The sequence below is a fragment of the Haemorhous mexicanus genome, chromosome Z, assembly GCF_027477595.1.
Source record: "Haemorhous mexicanus isolate bHaeMex1 chromosome Z, bHaeMex1.pri, whole genome shotgun sequence".
Lineage (NCBI taxonomy): Eukaryota > Metazoa > Chordata > Aves > Passeriformes > Fringillidae > Haemorhous > Haemorhous mexicanus.
The window spans coordinates 78,906,924-78,927,724 of NC_082381.1; the positions used below are offsets into that span (position 1 = coordinate 78,906,924).

Genomic DNA, 20,801 nt, shown 5'->3' on the forward strand with positions numbered 1-20,801 from the left:
GACTTCTCTCCTTGGCTGAGTATACCCTCTCAGCCAGAAAGACCCTTCTCTCTGAGGTATTCAGAACTGATAGGTCTCTTGGGAACCTGGGAACTGGAGTATGTCAGACAATCCTTCCTCTCCAGATACCTTATTTTCTTCCAAAAAAGCCCATCTTGCTGTAAATTTGGCTATTTTTTCCTCTTATCCTGTGTCTGAACTTTCTGAGCTCACATTGTCCAGGGCATAAATCTGCACCTCTGGCCAGTTTTCTGTCAGTTCCTAAAATATTATAGCAAGTGTGACAAAAGTATGTAAAATCTCGTGGAATTATAGTGTTCTGTTCTTTCACTTACTTTGTCGTAAAATAAGCTATTTTTATTTCCATCCAAAGCTATGTTGAACCACAAGGCTGTGTTTCAGAATCATAACACTTTCTTCACTAAATTATGCTAAAAGCATAGGTTTTTTTTGTAGAAGTGTGTACAAGTTAGAGTGGGTGGTGTTCATAAAGATCTTCCATCAAATTACTCAGTACCTGAAAACCCCAAACTTTTTCTGTTCTGAGCAGCATCATGGCAGGTGGTATTTTTTCCTAGGTCTGTCTGAGGATGTAGTGAAAAATCTCATCTGGATGCTAGGTTTTTCTTTTGACTGAAATAGGAACAGATGAGAAATTCAAAAAGAAATATCCCTGTGAAAAAAAAAGGGACATAAGAAAGGAACTAAGTGATTAGCTAAAATAAATTTAGTATGTGTAATGTTAACAGATCATTTACTTCACCAGCTCAGTTTAGATTATTTGCAGCTCTAGTTCTCTGATAATGCATGTTTCATATGCCACAATTTTGTCTTTAATTCTTTTACTCAAACCTAGTTTCTCTTACCATGTATTATGGTTATAATAAGCACCTGGAGCGAAGTACCTAAAGGTGAAACCCAAATCTTGTCCTCTTCTTTCATATTGCTTCTAAAAGTTGCTGTATTTTCAGATTCAATCACTGTCCTGTTGTCAAAATTATTGTTTGAACCTTGCTGTCAGAAATGTTGTTTAGTTTCATGGAGTTACTGTTCTCACTACAGATGTAATTTTTTTGGGCACTGTTGTCAACATACTGTTATTGTAGCTTTAGAGTACAGATTGTTGCTTTTTTCCCTCCTTTTTTCTCCTAACAAACACCCACTAATTCTAGGCCCTCCTGTCTGGTGTAGTATTGCAATTTCAAAACCATAGCCAAGAGTAAACCTGCTCTCTCCCTTCCCACAGGACTCAGCTTCAGCTTCCCACGTGGAAGTGATTGAAAAAAATATGCCAGAAAATGTATTTTGACAAACTCCCGAGCTTTTGACCAAAAGAAATATGTGAAAACTATGTGCTTTACACTAGAAAATGCAGATTCTACTGAAAATCAGAACATTTTGAAACATGTTTGAAAATTTTTAAGTCAGAGGTGTTCCAGGATCATCAGTGTCCTTTTGGCAAGAGAAATGCAATGTAGGAGATGTGATATGTTCAGGGAGTTGTATCAAAATAATGAGGCACATGAATAAAAATCCCATGAAATGATGTAGCAGCACTCCCAAACATAGTATGGTAAGCATTTGCAGCCGCAGCATGTCAGAATCTGAGGGCAAAGAGTGAGATTTGAAAGAGGGGAGAACAACAGTTTATAAAAAATACTGTGGTAGATTTGTAGATTTTTCACCTGTGGGCTTTGAGGGAAACACATACCCCCCAAACAAACACACAAACACTCCTCACCCCTATTTTCTGACCATGTCTGTTGCTGTATTACATGATAGCTTTTCGTAAGGAAGTTCAAATGAGGAAAGCTTCTCTGCAGTCATTATTTTTCTGTGGTGATAACTAAACCCTTTCATTAATGTAAATATGAATGGCTTTTTTCTGATGAGGCTTTCATAACTGCCCTCCTTTGTGTATTCTGAGGCTGTATGAATGCACTCAAAAGCAGGTGAAGATCAGAAGAAGCTTACATTGTATTTACATAGCTTGAAATCTGATGGACTTTAAATGAAAAATTCTTGCTGTTATATTTGTGAGTCAGAAAAGAACAGCTATGAAGAGCAAAACTAAAGATGTATTTAATCAGCAAAGGGAGTTTTGCCAGTTCTCAGTGCTTTGAAGTAAGTTTAATATGAAGATTGGTCTTCTTTTTTTTTTTTTTTTGGTCTCAGTTAGTGTCAGCATTTAATTTATTGGTGGATAGCCTGTGCAGGGTGAAAGTGCAAATGCAAAGCAAGATTTTAGTAAGTGCTGGAAGTCTCTGGAAGCTTTTGGAACGCCTCTATGTGCTGGAAATGGGCTTTTACAGTCACATTCATGTAATGAAATTTTGCTTTTTTCCCTGCTCTATACAGCTTGGATAGACAGCTGAATTTTAACATGCAAGCATTGATGAAGGGGCTTGAGGTTACCACTGATAGGCTTACTTCACCTTTTTTAGGATTGTCTGGCCTTTTTTGTTGCAGACAGACATTGACACAGTAATCTGGGGACTGTTGCCACTTGCTTTCAAAAATCTGGGTCTGCAAATGAAGATGGCTAGTTCTTCATCCCAACTGGCTTAAAACCCCACAAAATAATCAAATAATCCAGTCACAAACTAAAAATATCCAGGAAAGATTGAACCCTGTGGAATGAAAAGGAATGGGCAAGGATTTGTGAAGGTGCATTGATTGCTGGAGCAACATGAGGAAAGCCACATCACAGATCTCCTGATAGGACCACTGTAGATGCATTCTTGCTGTATGGATTCACTCCTGCCTGAAAGTTTTATCCAACGTGAACGTGGATAAAACGGCTGCTTCTGTGTGTGGCTCTGATCCTGTGCCTTGATTTATGATTTAAAAAGAGACATGAGCATTTTTTTGTATGTTGTTTAATAATCAGAAGTCTCAATCTCTTTTTTCTTAAAAATGAAACAAAACCCATACAGGCAGTAGCTGTAATCCCAGATGAACAAACACATGTGACGATGAGTCCTGAACCTTTGATGCTTTAGGGGTATAAACACAGCTTCAAACCAGCACCAACCTCTGGCTTTAAAACTTTGACTTCCATTGCAAAGAGTTTCTGATCTTCAGAACTGTTGGGTAAACTGTGAAATGGGAGTCACAGTTATTTATTTGCACAAGTTTGCTGTGGGATGTATTGGCCCTGTGGCAGTATGTGTGGAGGCAGGTGTCTCACTGAGCTGCCCCTTGTCTCCTTGTACATAGAGCCCATGGTTATTTTTTAGCTTTATGAGTGCTTTTCTTCCATTCAAATGGTTTCTTTCGTATCTTTAACCTCATGCTGGCTTTCACAACTATCCAGAGGAACTCTAAGGCTTTGGAATATTTAAAAAAGATTTGCAAATTTGTCTGCCATTCTATGTTTGAATACAGCAGGTGCAGGAATAAACTGTTACTGCATTTTTTTTCCTTCTTCCAGAATAGGCTAAGAGGGGTGCACTGACCACAGCAAGAAAGTAAAGAGGAAAAACAGCCAGGACTGGAATACCCCAGCCTCCTGTCCCATCCCCAGTGTGGTCTGGGTTGTCAGTAGATCCTTTGCTTTTAGATTCAATACTGCTTCATATATCTTGACATGGAAGGGCAGTACTGTGGTTTTGCAGTGTTTGCAGTCCCTGCTGAAATGCTGACACAATGGACCAAGGCAGTGCCTGGTTGGAAGTGTGTCCTGGATCATGGCAGAGTGAGGTGTAAAAGGACCCTGTGCAGTCCAGATGGATATCAAGGGCCCTGTGGCTTAGGCAGAGCAGGGAGGCTGATACAGAAGTTTCAGCATGTGAAATGTTGCAGCCTTTTTAGCTGATCTACTGGATGTTCTTAATGGCTTGCTAATTCTCAAAAAAATTCTTATTGCTTCCATTGTAGTGTTGGGGGCCAGTATGGGTTTATGGTTTGAGACAAAATTGGACCACAGAGTCCAGCCCATTGGATGGGTTGGGTAATTGATTGTGGGACTGCAGCTGGGAACAGAATTTTGATTTGCACTTATGAAACAGCTTCTATTCCAGTCTTGATCTCCAGGGAAGGGGTGCAAAACACCAGAAGAACAAGATGCAGCTCTTCCTTGTGCATCATGTTTGTCAAATCAGCTTTTGACCTTTTACTGGCTTTGTAAAAATGTGAGAATCTTTGACTCAGTTTCAGATTATTAGGAAGGAGATATTTTTTCTGTTTCACTTTGGACTGTAATGACTTTGAGGTATGAAACAGCCTAGATGTATGCAGCAGAATAAATGCTGAAAACCTATTATGTTCATATTTCTCCAGTGTAATGACTGGCTTCTGAGGAAAGCTTGGGGTTGGTGGTATGAGCAGTATATTTATTTTTGTTTTCTAGTACTAAACAGGAGAAATTAACTCTTTTGTGCTTATTTTCAGACTGGATATTTCCATCTGCCCCATGGAGATTACTTCATTGAGCCCATTAAAAAGCATCCACAGAAGGAGGGAACACCCCATCCCCATATTATCTATGGTGCAAATAACCTTCAGAATGCTTTAAGGAGAAGACGGGCCATCCCGATGGAAAAGGAACGAGCATGTGGACTGAATGGTACTAATTTTGCTGGATTTCAGCCTATTTGCTTTCTAAATCTTTTTAAGCAGCTATTTTCCAGTGGTGTGTGCTTTTCCTTCTGCCAGGCTTTTAAAAATTCTGTAAGAAAAGATTATGCAAAATGAGAGCATCTTAATCAAAACATCGCAGGAGCCACCCATCTGTGTTCCTTTCTGAAAAGCTAAATCCTCCTTATGACTACTGAGATATGTTTTTCACACCATTGATCCTGTCTACCCTTCAATTTTTCTTGAACCAGAGCTGTTCAGTGAATTTGAAACCTGAATGCTTGAGGAGTTCTGGGATAAAAAGCTTTGCAGTCAGCATTATTTTTAATAAAATGTTCTCGCTCCATGCCAAGTTCTATCTTCAACATAAAATAACTCCTGTCTAGTCCATGGTTTAAATTTAGGATTTCTAGATTTTCTGTGATTGTTAGCAGATTATTTAAAGAGTTTTATTTAGTTATTCTGAAAGTGAAGTACCAGGCATCAAGAGCAAGATTTTTTTAGTGGAAGTAAAAATATCTTGAATATTGGTGCAGTGATACTCAGGACCATGTCTTTTGTGAAAACAAACTAGTACACTATGCTGGAAGGGAAGAATATATCTAGAAGGTCGTTGGCATTTCATAATTACAAAATTAGTTCCTTTATTTAGTGAAATAATTTTCTTGATTTATTTCACACCAAGAATGTGCAGATTTTGTGTTAGTTTTCTGATGTTTGATGCCTTGGATCTAAGTCTGCACCAAACTTTTGAAAGATAGTATTGGTAGGGATGAATTGGTAATTACTTACATGACCTAAGGCCTGAGTTATGTACAAATAGAGCTGCAGAATACACAGGAATGTGTTTCTGTCTTTCACAGGTCAGTGGTTTAAGAGAAGTTGGTTCCTTTCCAGGAATGGAAACTGAAAGGAGGAATGTAGGAATTTTTAATCTCCAATCATGACTGCTGGTGAAGTTTTACTGCTGTGTAATATGGATTGGTGAATTAAAGAAGCAAAGAACAACTTGACCCCCCTGTATTTCTGGTCATAGACCTGAAGTGCACTTCTGGCTTGCTGGCCCAAGGTAGTGCAAAATGGTAACAGGGGGAAAAAAGTGAGAAAGATGATGAGGGAGTTACCCAGTCTTCTGTGATACTGGGAAGGTAAAGGAGAAGCTAAAAGAATTAATATGAATGCTGCTCCATTTTATTATTCATAGAGTGAAAGTATATGTCTTCTTAATAGAAGATAACCCTGGATTTGAAAAAAACCAGGAGTGTTTAAAGGTAATGTTTATATTGGTGTCAATTTCAGATAATTCCCTGAATTTTCATTCCTTCTGATGACTACTGGGCTAGACAAGAGAAATTAGTTTAGATTTGCCTGTGAAGAATGAGGAAGTTGTTCTTGCCTACTGTCTTCCAGGTTTTTTATGGATGAAATAACATATGGATGAAATAACATCTGCATGGAGTAATTTTAAGTGTGGAGAGGACATAGGAGATCCTTGGGAACATGTTGTGGGCTTGCTTTGTGTGGTCTGCTTATTTTCTTTCTACCTCTCACTTTTTGCCTCTTGTATCTTTCTTGAAAGTCACGCAGAATGAGACAGAAAAAGACTGGCTGTATCTGGGCACTGTAAAAGAGATCATAACTTCTCTACATCACTTAGATTAGCTAAGTCCGCTCTAACAGACTTGGCAATTTAAACTCCCAGTCTGATGTTACTCATTTCAAAGTGACAGAATTATTTCTGGTGATAGTATGTTCATTATATTGCAGGCAAACAGAGATGGTGCCTTATGAACTAACAAATTAGTCAGCTGTAATTTATGTTTCTTTTTTAACAGTCAGCCCTTAGAGGTAGTACCTGCTTTTAACCAAACCATAATCTTGGCTTTAATAAAAGTTAAAGACTCAGTGTGAAGAAATGTATGGGGGTAAAACCATTTCCATCATTACATTTTTTCCCTTTGTTTGACAGCATATAACAATAGAGTCCTCAAAAAGCCTTAACATTTAAATTGTGTATTATGTGTCCTGGGCTGCATCCAGAGCCCCGTGGGCAGCAGGGCAGGGAGGGGATTCTGCCCCTCTACTCTGCTCTGCTGAGACCCACCTGGAACACTGCATCCAGCTCTGGGCTCCCAGCACAGGAGGGACAGGGACCTGCTGGAGCCAGCGCAGAGGACAGACACCAAGATGGTCAGAGGACTGGAGCATTTTCCACCCTGGAGAAAAAAAGGCTTTGGAGAGAATTAAGAATTAATCTCTTTGGAGAATTAATTGTGGCCTTCCAGTATTTGAAGGGAGCTTGCAAGAAGGATGGAGAGAGAGTTTTTACAGGGGCTTGGAGTGAAAGGAAAGGAGGAAATGGCTTTAAACTGAAAGAGAGTAGATTTATATATGATATTAGCAAAAAATTTGTTATCTTGAGGGTGATGGAGCTCTGAAATAAGTTGCCCAGAGAAGTTGTGAATGCGCCATCCCTGGCAGTGTTCCAGGCCAGGCTGGATGGGTCTCTGAGCAACCTGGTCTAGTGGACGATGTCCCTGCCCATGGCAGGGAATTGAAACTAGATGATCTTTCAGGTTCCTTCCAAACCAAGCCATTCTGTGTTTTATCTCATTTCTGAGTAGCCAGCTTTTCGACAGGGATAGAAGAAAGAATTCAGTGTCATCTTGTATAGATACTGCACATTGTCAGAGCAGTGGTCTTGTTAGAAGTGATATAAGAAGGAGAAGGGAAAGTGTTAAAATTCTTGCTTTCTGTGCCAAGTGTATTTGCTACTTAGACTTTAGTGAATACCTTGTGCATAAATAAATTTTAAAGGTAGAAAGTTGACTCTGCCACCTTTTCAGGATTTCATGGACTTCATGCTTTTGAGGTTGGTGCCAGAAATCTTGTGCACCCATATGACATCACAGATAGCTTAGAGTAATGCCTTTTGGGATCCCTTCAAGGCAAAGCATTTTCAATTTGCAGTTCACAGTTATTTATAAAAAATAATTCTATTTTATAGGTTAAATTCCATTTTGTGTTTTCAACCCTCAGCAACCGCTGAGCTGGGGCTTAGCTGATGAAGAGTTGCCTATTGTATGTCTTACAGGAACTGGTGTTCAAATATTTTAACCTTGTGGGCTGAGATTCATCATGCAAAGTGTCTGCATTTGTTTATTTGAGCTCTGACTTTGTCAGGCTTTTTAAAATTAAACTAAGATGCTTGAGTTATTTCTGTGACTTACACTTGGTATGTGTTCAGGTTAAAGCGTAGTGGTGATTTTTGCTTGAAGAAGTTGAATCACCTCGGTGCTTACAAGTCAGTGCACAGAGTTGAGTGGTGATAGTAGAAATCTTTTAGACAGAAACTAATCTGCCTGTCAGGCAAGGAATATAAAGACTAGTTGTACAGACGAAATCAAAGTAAAGGAATTACTACAGGGGGGAATAGGTAGAGGATGCTAATCCTCTTTTTCCAGGTTTGTTTTTTTTTAACGCAAGATCTTTGTCTCTTGGAAGAAGCCTTGTGCAACAACAACTTTTACAAATTTTACTGTGGCAACCACTGCATGAATATCCAGGGTCCAACCTGCTTTTTACTTCTCTTGCCTGCATGCAATAATGCTTTAGAATCAGTGACTTCCCTGTAGTCTTGCAATGTTTACATTAATTACTTTAGTATTATCTTTAACAGTTTCAGATACTTGGAGAAAAATCATTGCAGTAAATTATGTAAATTAAAACTTATGTTTGTTTTGCACTGCTGCTTAGGCAAATGCCAGCTGACTCAGTCATTGTCTACATGCAGAACTGAGTTACTAATATTGAAAGCAGCATAACAATACTGGACTCTGCTAGCACCTGTCTCACTGTACATTTGAAATATTTGTGAAGTAACAGGAAAGATAAATAAAAAGTGTCCCTGTGCCTTATAAAAAACCTCTCTAACCCTTTGTGCCCTCAGGAGAGGAAACTGAGGATCTGGGAATTTGAAGTTTTATACTTCAAAATAGGCAGTTTTAAAAACTAACTTGACAGTGCTCTGATGTATAATTTAAGGAAGGAGGAATTATCCTACCTTCTGCAGAAAAAGAAGTGATCTCCTGTTCCTACTGCTTGTTTTCATGCAGCCTGTCACAAGTTGTTTTTTTGGGTTTTTTTGTTTGTGAGCTTCAAAATAATAGAAATTTTGTGAAGTTTGCGAGTGAAAATGCTGTGTTGTAGTGAAGCTCTTCCTAAGTGCTGCCAGGAGGGGACTGTGCAAACAGATGGCCTTCTTTTCCTTGGCCTGGAGAGAAGGACAGGTTGCTGTTGTTCAGAGGATGAGGGCAGTTGAGTTTATGCAGATTGCAACCCGGTGATTGCTGCAGAAGGCTGTGAAGTGTAACTAAGGCATGAAAGGTTTAGAGTATTAAAATAGATCTCTGAGAATGTTTAATTGAAGCTTTAGGTGTACAAAAAATTGTTGTATATTTTACCATCATTTTGACATGGAAGTATTTGATAGATCTGAAGTTAGGATTAGTTTGGGTTTTACACACTCCTTGTCTGCAGAGAAGTTACAAATCTTAAAACTGATTTTCTTGCATTTGGAGCAATTTTGCTCCAAAATTGTAACTGTGATGGGATAAAGCTGGAGTGAAAGAAAGAAGAGGTTAGCTACTGTGTGAAATGATGAGGAGGGGAAGGGGAGGTAAAGGAGCAGAACAGCATTGTCTGTACAAAACTGGTTTTTAACAGTTTTTCCATCATCACTCAAAATTTAAGTATTTTGAGTGATGATGGCATAATTCATATAACAGAAATCTACAATACCGTTGAACTGTTTCAAGCAATTACTACCTGTTGTGCTTCCTCTGTCTGACTGCAGGACTTTATTCAATCATGGTCTTGGTTTTTGATGATTAACTTGGTACTGCCAAAGGCTTCTCTTCAGATTTTATGCTTGCAAAGTGTACAGGGTGATCTAGTAATAGTTGCTTTCGACCCTGAAATCCTTCATTTAATCACTTGAAAGAAGGAGAGAGAAAAAACCCAGGGCAATATTTTTTCTCAAGCAATAACCTATCTTCTTTTGTTTTAGAAGGACATTGTGGCCAATGTAAGTAACTTCGCTTGAACTCCTGGTTGTAAGCTCAGACCTTCTGGTAGAGGCTCTGTAGCTTCTGTCTGCTTTTAAAGAAAGTTGCTGATATTTTCTCAGTATCTGTTTATCCTGTATTTAATCACATCAGTTACAATTCAGCTTAATTAGCATGGTTTCTCCAGGACATGGAGACAATTATTCATAGAATGGTTAGGTGGCACATTGAAATTTAGTAACTGATAATTCGGCCTCAATTTAGGGAAGAGCACCTTTCTTCCTGCATGGTTCTTCTTCCTACAGCTGGCTCTTCTAAGCTGTTTATGAGATGCTTATCATTAAAAAAGAGCAAATAGGGAGATTCAGTCAGAATGACCTCTGTTTTAAAGCAGGTACAACAAAGCAAACAGCTTGAAGAAGAACACAGAGTATCTCTCATCTCTGAAAGTTTGCACTGAACTGAAAAAATGAGTGCCTCCTTGTGCAGACAGCAGTATTTAGCATTTCAGAGATGGGGAACCTGGGAAATAAAGAGATGAGAATTGTTTTATCACAGCAGTCAGTGTGACAATTGCTGCTAACTGGTATCAGAACACTTCCCCCCTCCCCAGACAACCTCATGGAATGAAACCAAAATATTCTAACTTTTGGTTTTCAGGAATACATGGGAGGTTTTTTTAGTAGCTCTCAGTACAGGTAGAGGAAAAAGGAATAAAATACTGTTTTTTCTGCCATTCTTCCTCTCTGGTTAAATGAGTGAGGAGTCAAAACTAGAGGTTTACTCGAGTGGATTGAAGTTTGTGCTCAGTAAGGGCCTGAGATGACTCAGTGCTGGCAGAGTGCTGGTACATGCTTTCCCTGTCCCTGATTGTTTTCTCATTTTCTTCTCTTTTCTGAAGGAATTTTACTTTCAGTATTTCACTTGCTCCTATTAACTGAAGCAAAGTGAATTCCCTAAGTGTTTGTGTTATCCAGGAGGTGGGGAACAAAAATCTGGCAATGCAGGATTGTTGTTTTAAGGTCGTAATTGTTACTTGTTGCCACCATAATGCTACCTCACTCAAAGACTGAATAAATTTTAAAGTTCTGTGACAAGCCATTTTCCAAATAATATGACTCAAACCTATAAGGAGGGAAAAGTTTTTCTTCATTGTGATTCGCCAGTCTTTCTGTTCAGTTATTGTGCCACAGGAAAGAAAGTGTTTGCTACACCATGCTTGCTTACTGTATTTGCTTTCCTGTAATTTTAAGGGTAGTGTGTGATCTCTTCTATGTCTTCATTGAAAGTTTGCTTACCTGCTTATCATACTGAGGAGTGTCAGTCTGCATCCAGGCTAACTTAATTCAGGATGTCTGAGTACTGTCTTAGAGGAATATATTGTGCTCTTGCTCTGTACCTGTAGCTTTCCTTATCAAACTGTGTGTGATGCTATTGTACTTCTTGAGTTTAGCACTTGATTTGGTAAACAAATGCCTTGGGAATATAAATGTTGAATTGATGCACTATTGACTTGGAGAGCAGTAGTGCACTTTAAAATTAAACTGTTACATATCACATCCATCCCTTTCCCTTTTGGAGAATAACAATGACCTTGAATAATTGTAAACCACATTTTCAGAGGTGAAATAGAAAACTCAGAAAGCTAAGCTGCATTTGGTTAAATGTTTCTGATGAAGGACTTTGAAAATTTGGTCAGAACACTTGATCCATTAACAGAGTAGTACTGGCAGAGATGTTTAGCCTTCAGTCTGGTTAGGACCAGATTTCTCAGTCATAATAAGCTCCCTGTGAACCTTCTAATAAGAAACTACAATTACCTTATTATTTCTGGGCAGATGACAGATTTCCAGTTCTCAGAAGTGCTGGGCTCATTTTGTGGGGCTGATGAACTGATACTGGCTCAGTGTCCAGAATTAGTTTCTCTCGAGTTGCATATCCTTGACGAGCCTCCTGTTGCAGATGACCCACTTTAAGCAGGTGTCTGAGTTCAGTTTTTCTGCATGAAACACTATGTCCTTGCTTGTGGCTGTGTTCTCTGCAATTTGTGCCCCTGAACTTGGATCCATTTTGTGTGCTTGGGGAGACACCTTTGGAGCAATTGTACTTCAAAGGCATTCATAATATTCCTCCAAGCATAGGTTTTAGCTTTCTGGTTTAGTTGGGAATGAGAGGAACTGCATAACTTAGGAGGTTACTTTTTCTATCCACTACTACTTCAGTTAACTTGTAAACTCCCTCCTTTTTAGGGATAAGTGGGGCCCCATTTGCACTTATCCCACACCATGCACAATTGCTTGGGCTGCACAAATATCCTGCACCCCTGTGGTATTTCTCTACTCTCCTGAAATAAACCGTATATAAATAACAAGCTGATGAGATGCTGTTCACTGAATATTGCTGTGCTAAAAGATATAGAAAACGTTTTTAGTTGCTGCCCTTAAATACTGCACTTGTTTGAAGATTTTGTGGAACTGTTTTCTCACATGTGCAAGTTTCTCTATGAAAGACCATAGGAGAAAATACTGATTTTTTTTCCTCCCACAAACTCATTTAGACTTACCACTTCTCTTGCAAATACTCAACCTAAACTTACTTCAGCAAACAGCATGTAATATGTCTTAGCTGAAAAAAAATAGGTATTCCTGTGCTCTTTAAACAGTGGTGATGAGGTCTTTATACACATAAATTAGACTGCTACAGAAAGTCTTTCCTAAACTGTTCTAATCAATGTCAGGAAACACTGTCCCAAAAATAATGTTTGTGCAAAATAAAAAGTCCAAAGTTTTTATATCCTTTATTAATCTTTCTTGTAAAAAATTTCTTGGTCTAACACTTTCCTCTTTTGCAGAACAACTTTTGAGTTGAAGCTAATGAGAGAGATGTTTTTATATTTTAAATGCTTTTAAACCACAGTTAAAACACAATGTCAGCCTGTCTCCCACAGTTTCTGCCAAAGTTGAAATTAGCAGCAAGTTTCTTGCCTGCCTAAACTTTTAAACAAGCTGAATCAAGATCCTTCCTCTCTTATCTGCACTCCTGTTGGTTGAACCCCAGTCTGAGTTCCCTTCAGCTCTGTGAAGGTTTTGGATTTGAATCAACCTCTTCTTTCAAGTACTGTGGTTTCAACAAGGGGTCATTCCTGTTATTTTCTGTATGATTTGCTTGACATTATTTTCCTGATGTTCTCCAGCTAAAACACTCGCTGAACCACTCTCTGCTTTGTGGCATTTTCTTTTCAGTATCCCAGCTGCATTAATTGCCCCTGGTGAGGTGCTTCTATCAGTCAGGTCTTCCTCTGAGTAACTGAAAGATGATGAGAGAGTTGAAATTTCATCTGTCAGGGAGGTCACAGCAAAGAAGGGCAGTAAAAGAAGGGAGTTTCTTGCAAAGCCTGGACTGGTAACATTGATAGGCAGCTGAAAGTTGTTCAAGCAGAGATAACCTTTATATTGGGGAATGAATTACTAAGCAACTTCTTTCTCAGCTTAGGGTTGTAACTTTATTTTGTTCATAATTATCTATTTTTGGGGTATTTTTCTCTTCTTAAGCTATAATTAATCATACTATTTTATGGTGAATGTGAACTGGATGTTTTTTTCAGGCAAACCTGCATTTTTCTCCCTTTCTGGTCCAATGCATTTACATATCTTTATCATCCTAAGGCTTCCTGGTGAGAATAGTAGTCAGGGAATTTTTGCAAATAAAAACTGAAATTGTCATTTAAAAAAACCCCAGAGGCTCATTCTGTTGGCAGGGCTTTGTTTAATTCTTTTTCCACAGGAGTAAAAATTTCAAAGTTCAAATCCAGTTCTCAGCAAGCACTTTCCAACTCCTTGGCATTTAAGTGTGGAAGCCCCAATTGCTCCTGTCTGTGAAGGATTCTGGCATAGTTTTCTGTAAGTGATGAACACAGGGAGTTCAGTTAATTAAAGCTGGTGTTACTGATGAACCTCCAGTCCATACATGACAGAAATGCAAATAAATTAATGGGCTTATGACATCCAACAGGTTATAGTGTCTCAGTCAGTCTCTAATAGGAAACTGGAATAAAAAGAAGAAGTCACCCTTAAAACTCTGGCTAAAACTGGAAGCATCCTTTAGCCCTGCAGTGGTATTCACAAAGAGCTGAGACACAGCTCACCTGGAGATGGTGTTACCTCAGCAGGGTAGCTCATGAAAGCTGGTGGTTGGAGTTATCCTCTCACCTCAGAGATGCTGTTGGCTGCCTCCCCTGAGATGATAAGATTTATGCTGTTCCTCCCCTTGCTCCTTCTAGGAGTTTACAGATGCCTCTGTCAGCTCTCCCCAGCTGCAGGACCAAGTCTGTCCCTGCTCTGCTGCTTCAATGTCTCTTGTCTGTGTATGGGTGCCTCTTCAGTGGCTCAGTCAGACAAATGAAATCTTATGCCAGCTTGGAACTGGAGAACCTCAACAGTCATCTCTCAGAATGTTGTGAAGCTGGAAAATATTGTTATCAGGACTTGCTTCTAAGGATAGAAAACGTTAACAGCAGTGTGTGTCTAAGATTTTCAAGATATTAGCATAATTCATTTGGTGACTGACCAACCCCTTCCCTTCTTCAGGGGGGGAAGTTCTCATCTGCAAGGGCTGTGCTTTAAGTGCTGATGTTTGTGGCAGAGGCACAGCAGGGTTAGGGCTGAGCCTGAGCCTTTGAAGGCTGTATTGCTTAGTAACATCATCTGATATATAAGACATTTGGCCTCAGCCAGGGACAAGGAGGCCCCTCAAAATGCTAGCATGTGCTTTTTTCTTTGAGCACACTGGTGTGATTGGTATTTTAAAGGCAGTGGAGAAATGGAATGGAAAAAACAACAGCTGGTCCAGAGAAAGGCCAAATGAACTCTGTTGTGTAAGCCTGGGGATAAGAAGGTTATAGCATAAGCAGTGTTACTGATATCATATCAAACCTCGAAAGAATATAATTTTGTTTCAAGATTAATTCCAGACTGCCTTTCTCTTATTTTTCTTAGTAATATAAACACTAATTAAAAGTAATTGTTTAACTACCACTTCAAAGACTATTCTGTTCATCTTTCTATAACTGTTTCTCATATCACAGGCGTTATACATTAATTTAGTTGGGTTACTTTACACTTCTTGAACTGTGGTTTGAACATTTAAAACTGAAATGTCAAGTTTCAGGAATTATGGGTGAACTATAGTAGCTATTGTTCATGAATAATGAACTTTGGTGCAGAGAATGTTTATTTGATGAGGTGTTTTCTTGAGAATGTGCCCTCTGTGTCTGCAGCATACCTCAAGCATGAAGGTCTTCAGATAGGTGCAAGAGGACTGAGAGATGGAGAAAGCAGAGCACAGACTTTCACTAAGTTGATACCTGTCAGTCAGTGCTATCCCCTTCCCCATCTTCCTTTCAAATTTCATCTCATGTGAGGGTGCCAAGAGGACTGAATGGCCTACAGTATTTTATGGAAATGTTTATTTATTTTGCATGTTTCTAAGAATGGCTGATGAGGCAAGGAATAGGATCCAGACATTTTCTCCAGCCTTCACCCTTGTTAATACAGAATGCTTCTTGTTCATCTTGCTCCTCACAGCCCTTTCATAATGAAAATAAGTCATGATAGCTTTGAGTGATGTCTGGAAAAAGTGCTGTTTTCCTCATAATTTCAGAAAAAGCAAGGGGAAAAAGCAGTTGAAATTTAGGTCCTGTAAATGTAACATTACGAGTCAAACCTAAGGGCTTGTGCAGTCCATTAGAACAGCCAGTTAGTTCTGCTATAAAACAAATGGCATCACCTATTTGTTTGCTCTGTTAGTTCAGGTAAATGATTTCTGAATATCACTACCAGTCGGCATCTGTAGACATTTTTAAGGTTTTTATGTAGTAAAACTCAGTGGTGGTAGGTGAAGAGCTTAGAGATGCTTCTCTTTTTGGCTTGGGTCTTGCTACAGAAATTGCTTTGGTACTGCCCTGTTTCTAAGATCCTGAGGTGAGAGCAGGACAGTGACAGAGACAGACTGGACAGAGTGAAGGAGATGTAGCTGTCAGATAAAATGTGTTTGCCAGACAATGTTGGATTACCCTTTGCATTGGAAGAAGCACAGGTCTGCTATATTTGCTCTCTAATCACACTTTGTGATCCAATATGTTGTTTACACGCCCTCCTCAGCATGGAGGTTGCTGTTTCTTCTGGGTCTGCAGAACTTTCTGAGCTTGCAGTTACCTACCAGCTTGCTGCTTTGCATGAAGAAAACAGAGGGGAGAGCTGAGCATCCTGTGTGTAGAGAGGGTTGCAAGGGGGGTGGAAGGCTGCTGGGGGTGAAGGCTGCAGGGAGCACAGCTAAGATGGCTCTGGCAATATGGAAGTCTCAGAAAAGGCGATTTTTCTTTGATTCCCACATGGAACTTGCACCATGACCTGAATTCTGTTGTGTTTTATACTGTCTGCTGGGCCATGTCCAGTGTGCTGCAACAGGTTCTTGTTTGTCCCCTATAAACTTAGCCTCAGTGAATTAATGAGCAGGTACATTTTGTAGAGTGGGACCATTGAAGAAATCCTGAGAATGTCAAGAACACATAAAAATAGTAATGTAAGTACCAAATCTCATCTTTGCTTCACTAAAAGCCAAGGACACCTGTTTTTTCCATGAGTTTCAGAGCATTTGTAAAACACTTATTACTGTCTTGCTTTCTAGCTTTTAGAATCACTCTCAAGTCCTTTTAGTGAACACTGTCTATTAACTGTGAAAAAGTATTTTTGAGAAAACAAATGTGAAAGGGAATGTGTTTATACCAATAAGCTAAATAAAATGTTGAAATGCAGCACTAAAATAAAATCTGGCAATTTGTAAAGGGACCCTAATGGACCTTCTGTACTTGGATGATTGAACTAGTTTTGTTTAAAAGTTATGGGGAGTACTGCAAATGCTTTATATTTGGTTTTAGAGTACATTTCTTCTACCTCCTTGTCCCTCTGTGTGTTTTGCTAACAAATCGTATGATATATTTTCTTTGATGCACCACAGGTGCTTCTACAGCTGACACAGAAAATACCTTCTGGTTAGTTCTGAAAATAGCAGGGATCTGTCTTCCTACTTAATAGACTTTAGATAAGATGCTGGAAGAAGGGGGGAAGTTTAATCTAGATTATTTTTTAACATTCTCCTGCCCTTTTGTGTTATAAGTCAGAATTTCAAGGCAGCTAACTGACAATTTTTAACTTATTGATTATAAGCCCAGGAAATTCTCATTGCCAGTGCTCAGTGAAATAACCACATGTTATTTTTACTGGATGCTTTGTTAATTTATGTAAGAAAATATTTAGTCACTGAGGTCAGATAATTTCTTAGTCAAATCTGCAAGTAAAAAGACAAACTTCTATCTGGAACCATTTTTTAAAAAAAAATTTAATTTTATTTGCTTTATGCTTAGACTTGAAATGATATATTTCTATCTACGGCTTCATAACTGGACTACCATGTTACAACTGGAGAACTCTCTCAAATCCATGTGTTTTAATCTGAATGCTTGACTTATTTTTACATCTGAGGGAGTTACAGTAGATAAATCTGTCTTCTTGAAATCTGCCCAATGTTTTTGTGGTGGCAGTTCCAAAACATAAGGGTGTAACAGCAGGAATAGTTTCAACTAGGCTCCCCAGTTCCTTTGGATGTGCATGTTCAGTAACCTCTCTGTTAACATCTGGAAAGAGATTGTTTGAAATATGTCACAGTCAAAGCAGTACTTTTTGAAGGCTAATCTGGAAACTTTTATTTCTTATAAATGTGAGCATATTTGAGTAACTGAATGATAAAAGACACAAAAAATACTAATCCAATGCCAGAATGTGTAGCAGAAACCTGACATTGTAAACATTTAGAATAGCTGCAAAATCAGGCAGTTTATATGGTGAACATAAAGAGATCATCTTTAATAACTTTGCCTGAGAAATTTTGTTTAAAAGATGCCTGTGGTATTCTCTACAATATGTATTCTGGTTCACCATGTAACTTTTTAAATGTAAGGTAAGTGCTGAGCTGGCATTTGTTCTCGTTGTGGAACACGGTGGTTATTCATGTTCACCCCTGTTCCCACACAATGAGATCATGTTTGTGCTAATCACTGAAATACTCCAGTGTTCTTTGGCATGGCAGCCAAGCAGCATACAGCACTCTTTGTGCGTACATTAAATCTTCTCAGTCTCTTGCTCAGGGTGGCCAGATCCTGACTGCTGAGAGGAGTGGCTGGGCTGTGCCTCTGCCAGGAACATTCACACTGTCACTGCAGGTCTGGCAGGCACAGCTATCTGCTTGCTGGTTTTGACTCTTAGAGCTGTTTGGAGATTCCTGGGAGATGAGCTGAGCAGCACTTTCCAAACTACTTTGACCCAGAATGAGTCTGAGCACAGTGGAGGCGTTAGGGCAGAGTGCTGACATTTGAAAGAGAGTTGGCCTGAAAATGGTGTGAGGGGCTCAGATGCCTGGACTCCTGAGGGTCACAGCTGAGCTGGAACCTTGCCGAGTATTCAGTGAGGGGTGTTGTTTGGTCTTTTGGGAAAGGAAGAGGTGCACTTAGGGAAGGAGGTGCAGAAAAATGCTCTAAGATCATGACAAGGAGCAGTTCAGTAGTAGGATGATGTGAAATAGCTTTAGTTCATCAGCTGTGCCTTTCACACATATTTTCTAACCAAACTGCTGAGATTCAGCTTTTGTGAGGGTGAAGCTGTGAGCTGAGCAGTGTCTCAGAGTGCAGGGAGGCTGCATCCTCTTCTGGGACCACTCAGCAGCCTGGGTAATCACGGGAGTGGTAGCATCTCCCAGCTGTGCTGTGCTGCCTGTGTGTGTTTGCCTCTGACTTCCTTCCTATCCATCCTGGAGAGGAGGCAGGAGCAGCTGGTCCCAGCTGGCTCTGTACTCATCATTTGCAAGCGCAGAGAGATGCAAGTGGCTGTTCTGCTTTATTAACTTGAAGGGAATTGATGAGCCACTGAGGAGTTCCTGTGGTGCACAGGTTGGGTTTTGGGGGCCTAGAGGAGGCCCTTAAACCCACTTAAATTTGGGATTCTGCATGGGGTAGCATAAGCAGGCAAAACAGTGCTGGGCATATGTTAAGATCTGATTTGTGAGAGATGCTTCTGCCAAATGAAGGTGCAAACAAGAATATATGCTGAAGTTAACAGTATGGATCTTATTTAACAATGAATGTAAGGTAGAGAAATAGAGGGAAGTAGAAGGGATGAAGGAGGGTGAGATCAAGCAGAAGATAGTCAGTACCTATGGAGCGAGCACCATCCTGTTGGTCCTTCTTCACCTGGCGTCCTGGAGTACCACTTCCATACAGCCCAAGTTCCAGGGAGCCACAGGATGGTCACAGATGGTGTTCCCACAACTTGGGATGATACATGGATGAGCAGGTGTTTCCTTTTCCACCGCTTGCCACAGGAGGAATTTTTGTCCGGATGTGTTAACCATGATGTGCTAACCAGATCCTGCCACAAGGCCTGGAATAGCACCTTCCGGTTGCAAATTCCTCCCTTCTGTGCTTAGCTCAAGTTCTCACTGTGGTGATTTATCTTATGACAAGTTCCATCTGTGGCCTTGACAGTGTTTGAAACAGTCACCTGTACTCCTTAAGCCCTTTAAACATACTAGTTTTGGCGTGGTGAGAATATTACAGGGAGCATTTTGCGAAGGGTGTCCGTGGAGGAAGACCTTCCTCAGTTGTTGCAAGGCTGAAAAAGCCAATATGGGCCCCTTGGGTGTATGGAGCAGCAGTCTGTCCTCTTCAGGGAGGGGCAGTGACATACTGAGGTCTTTGCAGAGGGCTATTCTTAGATTCTGTGAGCTAAACAAGAAAGCCCATGTGAGCAGAAGCCTCTTGTTTTTCTGCATGGGGAAACCCAAGTGCTCCCCTTCAGTTCTGCATCAATTTATCCCTGGTAAAATCTCAGGAAACCCTGGCTGAGGACGACCAGTGTGGAAGAAAGCACATTACAGTCCAGAGCAGAGAATTATGCTGTCATACCTGTCTCCTTTGCTACTCTTCCACTTCTGGTTCCACTGGGAACAGAACAAAATGGTTCTTCATATTAGGATTTGATAGTTATCAGTACTGTATGGACTTTGGTGTCTGATAAAAGTGGAGCTGCCAATTTCTGAAGTAAAAGGAAATGCATGAGTTTACTTAGAATCCACGAATCAAGTGTGATTATTCTCAGTTATTCTTTCATGAGGATTGTTGGGCTTAAATTCAGTTGGTCTGGTGAACTTCCCTATGTGAGCATCAATGTTATGAAGGGCTCAAGTTGCTTTTGTGCAAGAGGAATGACTCTCCAGTCCCTGTGGCACAGCACCCAGCCTGCTGCTGTACTCAGAAACTTATTAAAGCCAATAGGTGGAGGCCTCTTTGAGCTGGCTCTAGTCCCTTGAGAGGCTGGTTGCAGTCTTCACAGCTTGAAAACATTCTCTCTTGTTTGAGCCACTTGTAAAGAGCAAACCTTCCACGTAAAGCATTTACAGTGCTCAAATCCTTGGAATGACAATCTTTAGTAGTTCTTTATTGTCCTTTGCTTCTTCCAGCATAATTGTTGGGGTTTTTATCTGGTACCTTTCCTTTCCTTAGTGCTCTGTCCACCATTCCTACTGTCTTGCCAGCTCTTGGAGCTTGGCATTAGGGCAGCCTGCAATGAGTGCCTTTGTGAAAATCACTTAAGTGACCCTAAAGAACTAATGGGCCCTCCAGAGACCTGTGCTGCCAATTTCTGAATCCTGCTGGTTCATAACTCTCTTCCTGTCCATGAAGCCCCACGAAGGGTACATAAAACATGTACCCTTTGAACATTTCATCACTTTTTTTCACCGCTGACTTCCGTAGTGCCAGCACAAACTTACCCGCAGCATACAAGCTAAGGGAATAGAGTCACAGAATTTTTTAGGTTGGAAGAGAACTCTAAGATCATTGAGCCCAACTGTTACTCCAACACTGCCAAGTCCACCACTAAAGCATGTCCCTAAGTGCCACATCTACATGTTTTTAAATACCACTGGGAATTCTGACTCCACCGCTGCCGTGGGCATCTTCCAGTGCTTGGCATGCCTTTTGCAGAACTTGTCCCTAATACACAACAGAACTTCTGCTGGCTCAACTTGAGGCCATTTTTTCTCATCCTG

General features: G+C 40.0%; 1 protein-coding gene across 1 annotated transcript in view; it reads left to right on the plus strand.

Annotated features, from left to right (window-relative positions):
- ADAMTS12 (ADAM metallopeptidase with thrombospondin type 1 motif 12) overlaps positions 1 to 20,801 on the plus strand; it is a 147,680-nt gene that overhangs the window by 48,127 nt on the left and 78,752 nt on the right. The window contains exon 3 of the mRNA XM_059874058.1: positions 4,393 to 4,567. Coding sequence (XP_059730041.1) covers positions 4,393 to 4,567 — 175 coding nt within the window. The remainder of the gene's footprint in view (positions 1 to 4,392; positions 4,568 to 20,801) is intronic.